The sequence below is a fragment of the Lucilia cuprina genome, chromosome 5 (genome assembly GCF_022045245.1).
Source record: "Lucilia cuprina isolate Lc7/37 chromosome 5, ASM2204524v1, whole genome shotgun sequence".
Classification (NCBI taxonomy): domain Eukaryota; kingdom Metazoa; phylum Arthropoda; class Insecta; order Diptera; family Calliphoridae; genus Lucilia; species Lucilia cuprina.
Genome location: NC_060953.1, coordinates 51,755,273 through 51,764,678, shown reverse-complemented (window position 1 = coordinate 51,764,678; position 9,406 = coordinate 51,755,273). Strand labels below are relative to the sequence as shown.

The following is a 9,406-nucleotide window of genomic DNA, read 5'->3' as shown; positions in this document are numbered from 1 at the left end:
ACTATCTATCTATCTATCTATCTATCTATCTAACTACCTATCTATCTATCTATCTATCTATCTATCTATCTAACTATCTATCTATCTATCTATCTATCTATCTATCTATCTATCTATCTATCTAAATTTACATTTACGAGAAACTATTCTCACTTTTTCCAGAATAGAGCAAATATTCGTCATTAAACAATCTCACATACTAAAAGAAATCAAGGTCAACCTTTCAACTTTTCACTAAAGAATTTTTTTATACATATAACTTTCGTCAACTTGTTTTAATTTTAAGTCTATGAATAAGAATTGTGTATATTTGTAAAAATCTTTTGTAATTCTTACAAATTAACATAAGCACACAAAAAAAATAAACATTTTGTAAAATTAAATAGAAATTACACATATTAACTAAAAAAATAATTAGAGCGAAACATGTGTCGCTTTAATTAGGGAGTTTTTAAAATTTAAACATTAAAAAAGAGTTTGGCTAACTGAAAGAAAAAACATATATTTATGTATACTTATTGTATTAGTAACGGAAATGCAGAGTTATTTAGAAATACATACATATGAACATAGATGACCCCATAATTAAAAATTAAAACTAAAACAAATCGAAATTAATAATATTCATATATGAATTTAAGGCGAATTGCTTTTTGTGTTTAGCAATGATGATGTCAGAGTTTTATTTTGTTTTGCTTTTTTTTTATAAAAGATATTAAAAGTAAATACAAATGTTTGAAAAATAAAATGATTTATTAAAATAATAAATTATAACCATAATAATAAAAATAATAATATTTAAAAGAGGAAGAGATAGGGTTAATTAAATTTAACAAAGTTTTTTTATAATATTTCAAGGACTTTATTTATGTTGGTTTTTAATTAAAATTATAATTTTATAAACCTTGTTGTTTGAGATTTTAAGCACCGATTTTGAATTAAAACTTTAGTAAGCTAAATATAATATTTATAATTAAAAAATATTAAATTTTGACCGCTGACTACTTGGTAATCAGTAATCTAATTTTATGTTTGTGACACTTAAATATAACAGTAACCAAACTTCCTATCTTTCAAACAGGTGCCTTAGTTTACTTTCATTTTAAATCTAAAACTTCTTTCAAATTATATCTACGATTCCTTTCAATTTAATTATAACACTTTCTGTTGTATTAACATTTTTCTTATTTTTCATTTATTTTCTTAATCTTGTTTTCTGTTCCAACTAGCCATTCATTTTATCTTAACATACATCTTAATATAAGAAAACGCATTAAATTAAATAAAAACCCAATTTTTATTAAAAAAACACAGTTTCTTTATTATTTTTAACTATGACAAGAGTTTGCACTCAAAAAAACGCTGCAATTTTCAAAAAACACACATAAAACGGAAATAATTTATTTTATGAAAATATTTATAGTTTACAAACAGACAACAACAACAAGAAAAACAGCTAAATAGTAGAAAAAAGTTGAAACATTAATTTTGTAAAATGTTTAAACCAAAAAACAAACTAGAAAAAATATTGTAACTAAACAAACATTTAAGATAAAAATCGTTGTTTTTTTTTAAGTAATAAAAGGAAAAATAGCAACAAAATAAAGTAATTTAACCTAAAAGATTACACCGAGCAAAAATAAGGTTATCGCTAGACTCAAGTCGAAACTATCTAGCTAGACTATACTCAAAGGTTATGAGTACACATTAGAAAATAGACAAGACTATCGAGCAGACTATAGTCCATAATATAGATCTGGCTACTATAGATTTGGCTTTACTCCAGACTTTAAACTAGCTTTTAGACTAGACTTTATACTAAGAATAGACTATAAACTAGACCAGACTAAAGACTAGACGAAAGTATAGACTAGACTAAAGACTGGACTATAGATTAGATTATCGAATAGAATATAGACTGGACTGTAGGCTGGACTATAGACCAGACTATAGACTAGACTATAGACTAAACTATAGACTAAACTATAGACTAAACTATAGACTAAACTATAGACTAAACTATAGACTATACTATAGACTAGACTATAGATTAGACTATAGACTGGACTATAGACTAGACTATAGACTAGACTATAGACTAGACTATAGACTAGACTATAGACTAGACTATAGACTAGACTATAGACTAGACTATAGACCAGACTATAGACTAGACTATAGACTAGACTATAGACTAGACTATAGACTAGACTATAGACTAGACTATAGACTAGACTATAGACTAGACTATACCCTAGACTATAGACTAAACTATAGACTAAACTATAGACTAAACTATAGACTAGACTATAGACTAGACTATAGACTTGACTATAGACTAGACTATAGACTAGACTATAGACTAGACTATAGACTAGACTATAAACTAGACTATAGACTAGACTATAGACTAGACTATAGACTAGACTACAGACTAGACTATAGACTAGACTATAGACTACACTATAGACTCTACTATAGACTAGACTAGACTAGACTATAGACTAGACTATAGACTAGACTATAGACTAGACTATAGACTAGACTATAGACTAGACTATAGACTCTACTATAGACTAGACTATAGACTAGACTATAGACTAGACTATAGACTGGACTATAGACTAAACTATAGACTATACTATAGACTAGACTATAGATTAGACTATAGAGTAGACTATAGACTAGAGTATAGACTAGACTATAAACTAGACTATAGACTTGACTATAGACTAGACTATAGACTAGACTATAGACAGACTATAGACAAGACTATAGACTAGACTATAGACTAGACTATAGACTAGACTATAGACTAGACTATAGACAAGACTATAGACAAGACTATAGACAAAACTATAGACAAGACTATAGACAAGACTATAGACAAGACTATAGACTAAACTATAGACTAGACTATAGACTAGACTATAGACTAGACTATAGACTAGACTATAGACTTGACTATAGACTAGACTATAGATTATACTATAGATTAGACTATAGACTAGTCTATTGACTAGACTATACTATAGACTACAGTCTAGAAATTCAGTCCAGACTATAGATAAGACTATCTGGATATATATTTATCTATTTATCTACCTATTTATCTATCTATCTATATATCTATCTATCTATCTATCTATCTATCTATCTATCTATCTATCTATCTATCTATCTATCTTTCTATCTATATATCTATCTATCTATCTATCTATCTATCTATCTATCTATCTATCTATCTATCTATCTATTTATCTATCTATCCATCTATCTATCCATCTATCTGTCTATCTATCTATCTATCTATCTATCTATCTATCTATCTATCTATCTATCTATCTATCTATCTATTTATCTATCCATCTATCCATCTATCCATCTATCTATCTATCTATCTATCTATCTATCTATCTATCTATCTATCTATCTATCTATCTATCTATCTATCTATCTATCTATCTATCTATCTATCTGTCTACGTATCTATCTATCTGTCTGTCTGTCTGTCTGTCTGTCTGTCTATCTATCTATCTACCTATCTATAGACTATAAACTAGTCCTTAGTACATAGTGGACTGTTGACTAAACTATAGACTATGCACTGTTCTTTAGTCCTGACTGGACTCTAATCCAAAATAGACTATAGTCTGCACTATAAACTAAAATATAATCCAGACTACAGGCTATATGTGAAACTAAAATTCAGACTACAGACTAGAATACAGACCAATTTTTATTGTGTAATGAAAAACGATTTCATTCAAATTTAATTATGATTTTTCTCAATGTTTCTCCTAAATTCAAAATTTAAATATTCCCAGAGGGTTTTGAAAATACAAGAAGCTATAACATAAAGTGAAATTACCAGCAACACTCGATTTACCCATAAAATTTAAAATTTATTAATGTGACAAATTTATTTACACACACACACGACACAACTAGATAATAACTCTATTTCTCCCGGTGCAAAATTGTTAAAAACACCCATTTTTAGTATTTTAGAAAAAAAAACAAAGACCAGTGAGAAAAAGTTTTAGTTAAGAAAAGTATGTATATTTTATTTGCTGTGTTGTAGTTGTTGTTTTTTTCATTGTATTTAACATTAAAAACAAGATTGGGCGTTTGTGATAATTAATGACAATTATTACAAACTTCAAACTCTAACTTTAAAGATAACGACGGCAACATCGACGTATGTATAAAAAAAAAACTGCGAAAATATATAAAGAAATATTAAGGCAAATCAAGTAAAAATGCAAACACGGGCAGTCACAGACAGATGTACAGACAGACGGACGGACAGACAGATAGATAAACACATTTGGTCAGAAGCAACTTAAAGTTTAGCCAATTAACGCAAAACATAAACGACATAAAACATGGTACATACTTTATTTGTTGTTTCTATGTTTGTTTGTTTCTTTTTTTTTCTTACTTATAATGTTGAAAAAGACATTGACGACAAAAAAACAAAACTAAACTAAACTCAATTAACTACAATTTAAGCTTAAACTTGGCGCGACAAAAACAATCTGCTGAAGAAAAAACTATATAGTTATAGTTAGAAAAAAAACGATATTACAGCAATAAATGCCGTATTTAATAGCTATAGTTAGTTGCTCTTGCAACAGCTACGCGCTTTATAAAGTGAAAACAGGAAAACGTTTAGACACAATAGATATTACAAATATATTTAAATAGAAATAGAAAATTTTCTAAAAATTTAGAGTAATTTAAGGGAAAAGATTTTCCTATTTTTCTAGATTGTTTACTTCGAATATCCCCATAACTTTTGATGAAAGTCATTTCTAAGAATCCATCGACAACACTTTCAAACTTCCTGAGTGCACTTGCAAAATTACTAGAAACGCAATTAATATACTCAATAACCTTTATAAAAATAATTTCAATTATAAAAGCCCTTATCTGTGGCTATAACTTTCATTGCAGTCAGTTGCGCCTTACTTTAGATATCATACTCTTATACGTGCTTTATATAACGTCCGCAAAATTTCAATTTTCAGTTTTTTTTTATTAAATATCATTCTTGATTGATTAATTGATAATATTTGCAAAAAAATAATAATAAAGAAGAACACTGAAATGAGGTCATTCTATTTTGTCAAAAATAGTTTAAAACATAAAGACCCCCTTTTGAAAATGACACACAAACATTCAAATTAATAGTCTCGAGCGTTAAATAAATATTTAATAATTTAAATTTTGTATTATTTTTAGTATCGCATAAAAATAACAACAAAATGCTAAAAAAATAAAGTACTAAATATAGATAATAAAAGAACATTTTAAATAAACCAGCCCTATTCTGGAATATTAAAATAGTCTAGGGTTTTAAAAGATTAACAAACAAATTACCTTGACTATAAATTGTAGTCTATAAACCAAAATTTATACTCATCTATAGACCAAACAGTTGTATAGACTTGAGTTAAGTCTCGACTATCATCAGATTTAAGTTTCGACTATAAACCAGACTATAGTCTTGACTGTAGGCCAGACTATTGTCTTCACTTTAGGACAGATATAGTATTGGATATAGTCATGACTATAGGCCAGACTATAGTCTTGACTATAGGCAGACTGTAGTCTTTGCTGTGGTCTTGACTATAGGTCAGACTATTGTCTTGCCAGACTATATAGTCTTGGTTATAAGCCAGACTATAGTCTTGAATATAGGACTGACTATAGCCCAGACTAGTCTTGGCTATAGGCCACACTATTGACTTAACTATAGGCCAGACAGGGGTCTTGACTATAGTCCAGGTCATAAAGCAGACTTGACTATGGGTCATACTTTAGTTTTGACTATGGGTTAGACTATAGACGTGACTATAGTCATGACTTTAGGCTAGACTATGATCTTGAATTTAGTCCAGATTTAAATCAGACTATAGTTTTAGCTATAGACCGCACTTTTGTCATGAATATAGGTCAGACTGTAATATTGACTATAGGCCTGGCTAAAGTCTTAACCTTAGACCACTATAGGCTATAGTCTGTGGTCTCTTGACTACAAACCAGAATGTAGTCTTGACAATAGATCAGACTATAGTTTTGACTAAAGAGCAGACGATAGTCTTGACTATAGACTAGACTATATTCTTGACTATAGACTACAATATAGTCTTGACTATAGACCAGACTATAATCTTGACTATAGACGACTGTAGACTAAGCTATAGTGTTGACTATAGACTAGTCTTGACTATAGACTATTATCAGCATATATTAAACCAATCAGGCCAAGACGAGGCTATAGTCTTGACTATAAACCAGACTATAGTCTTGACTATAGACCAGATTATAGTCTTGACTATAGACGACTGTAGACGAAGCTATAGTGTTGACTATAGACTAGTCTTGACTATAGACTATTATCAGCATATATTAAACCAATCAGGCCTAATAGTATCATACCTAAGACCTACTTATTCTTTTATTCATTCCCTTAACCAAATTTTCTATCAGTGTGTGGTCTCTTTTATTTATCGCGTACTACCTATACTTGTATACAAACATATGCATATGTGTAAGATTTAAATTTTCACACCCCTTAATGTCTGACAGACTACTGCTACCCGGCGGACTACTCTTTACACTCTGTTCAAAGACAATGATGTATTACGGCGACGATAAAAATGATGAAGAGTTTTTTTTTTTTTTTGCCTCACGACATTCTAAAGTAGTATAAGAGACACTTTATTGTGGTAGACAAATATACATAAAATTTCAGATAATATTACGTGTGAGAGTACATTGAGGTTTAGTTTAGTTAATAGAGTGTACAACATTTATTATGAACGTGTTAGCTGGACAGACATACTATTTTTCTTAACGCTTTTTTTGTTGTTTTTCTTGTGTTATGTTCCCCGTAAGAACAAATAAACCAAATAGTAGGTACTTGTTTAGTTTATGGCTGGATGTGTGTTTTCAACGATGAGTATGCATACGAGTGCGAATCTTTTTATTTTTCGGAATGAGCGTGTATGAAAAATAAGACAAAGAAATTAAAATATATATGCAAACATTTTATTTGAACAAGATAAGAGCCAATGTTTAAAATAATAATAAAAATAACAAATTGAGAAAGAGTAGCAATTTTTGTACTAACTCAATCACAATTTTGGTTCCTCTTCGTTTTTCCAATAAAAAAAGATAAATATTTGCAAAAAAAATGAATTATTAATAAAAATTTTGTGTATTGGACCCTACTCTCTGGTGGAAATAATGGATTTCTTAAAGGGAATGTAACTCAAAATTAGAAATAGTTTCAGTATCCAAATATCGATAGCAAATAGTCCAAAGTATGATTATTATAAATATTTTTATATTAATTTAATAAAAGTTTAAAATTTTTTTTTAATTTTGCCTACTTTTCTTTATTTTACAGGGTTGCATTTGATTATTAATAATTCCAATAAGATCGTTCAGTGTTGCATTCAAGAAACTTTCATACATCAATTAAGATCTAGTTATTAGAGTTGCATTTTTGCTAGAGTTCTAACTTTTCGGGAAAACTACGAAATAGTTTTTTTAAAAATTTTGAAAATTTTCTTTCAGTTTTAATAAAATTTTTGAAATTTTCTTTTCATTTTAGAAAATTTTCTTTTCTTTTTAGAAATTTTCCAAATTTTCATTAGAAAATTTGCCGAATTTTATTGGTTTCTTGCTAATGTTCTAACTTTTCAGAAAAACTTCGAAATTGTTTTTACAAAATTTTTGAAATTCTCAATCTGATTTTGCAAAATTGTTGAACTTTTCTTTTTGATTTTAGCAAATTTTTATAAATTTCTTTCCTTTTTAGAAATTTTCTTTTCATTTAGAAAATTATCAAAATTTCTTTTATTTTTAGAAAATTTTCAAAATTTTCTTTCCTTTTTAATAAAATTTTCAAAATTTTCTTTTCAAAATTTTCGTTTAACTTAATTTTAACTGAATTTCATGCTTTTCGAAATTTTCTATATATTTTAAATTCTCATTAATTTTTTCTGAAAAATTTTAGAATTTTTATTTTTTTTCGATTAAGAATAAATTAGTTCCTTATTAAATCAATAACAACTCCACGTTTACATTTTCCAATTCCTTTTCGTTCTTTTTTCTCGAACGATCGTTTATCTCAATTGACTAACTCTCTGCAAACACAACAACACAACATAGGGTGCTCATTATATTCGGTCATTGAGTGACCAACCGACCGACCACTTTGTTTTTCATTTTCTCTTTTTTGTTTTTCTTTTGCCTGTGTGTTTGTTTGTGTATCTTTTCATCTTTATTTTATTAATTACTGAAAAATTACACTCACATACTCTAATTCTCTTTATTTTTTTTATACTCTCTCTCTCTCATTAGGGTAAAGTATCGCATGAATCCATCAAACAGTTGGTACTTGAAGCAGAGCATTTAGTACGTGACGAAGCTTTGAAAACACCAACCAAACAAAAGCATTCCAGTAGTAACAACAATAATAATAATAACAGCGCCGGCGGCGGTAATATAGTGCAAATTTCCACAACAGTAAAAAAACGTGAAGTTTTAATGCCGGGACCCATAAAACGAGTACAAGTAAGTAAAAGTTTTTATTTATTATGCCAAGAAAAAAAAGCGTAACATTGTTATGTTTTCTAAACAGGAGTGGCTGGAACATCAACCCTCTACACCCGTACAAATGTCTAAAACTACAACATCTTCCAATCATCATCATCATCACACCAGTGATGATCATCGTCAATTATTAACACCAGCCTGTGCTGCTGTCAGTCCCTCACGCGCCGATGATTGTGAGGCCTCGGGTGAAGCCTCTGAAACGGATTCTATACCTCAGCATTGTTCTGATACCTCAGAGGTTTCCGATTCCATTGCGACTTGCATGCAAACCAGTACAAATTCTTATGGTAATTCCACAGAACGTATTGGTGGTTCTGCCGAACCCATTGTCAATGCTGCTACCAGTAATCAAAGTCTTAATGTCAAGGTGGTGAAACGTCAACAGAATCGCCGTAAATCGGAGAGACCCTGGTCGGTGTCCTGTCTCTCGCAATTGACCACCGATGCCAATCAAGTGGCTGCCAAAGTTAATACCATTAGTAATGTACAATCTGGTTTAGCTTCTCATTCTATAAGTGAATCTGCCTTAGACTCACTATCACCAGGCAGGCCTAGAGCCTCCTCTTCCTCAGCTGTTACCCAAGTTAAGAGTTATGATAGTAAGGGTTCTCTAAAGAGACGTAAGACTCGCAAGAAGAAACTTTCCTATACGAATGGCAAAAAGTCAGATACAAATTCTGAGGACAATAATAGTCCTCATCATCATCATAATTTATACAATCATCATCATACAACCCATCAAGAGGAGGTGACCTTGACACCCAAACATGCT

The 9,406-nt window shown here is 29.5% G+C and overlaps 1 protein-coding gene across 3 annotated transcripts in view; it reads left to right on the top strand.

Moving 5' to 3' along the window:
• LOC111688935 (serine-rich adhesin for platelets) overlaps positions 1-9,406 on the top strand; it is a 62,611-nt gene that overhangs the window by 16,972 nt on the left and 36,233 nt on the right. For all 3 annotated transcript variants that reach the window (XM_046952855.1, XM_046952856.1, XM_046952857.1), the window contains exons 4-5: positions 8,380-8,592; positions 8,660-9,406. The exon at positions 8,660-9,406 is cut by the window's right edge and continues 286 nt beyond it. In XM_046952855.1, the coding sequence (XP_046808811.1) occupies positions 8,380-8,592; positions 8,660-9,406 (960 nt within the window). The remainder of the gene's footprint in view (positions 1-8,379; positions 8,593-8,659) is intronic.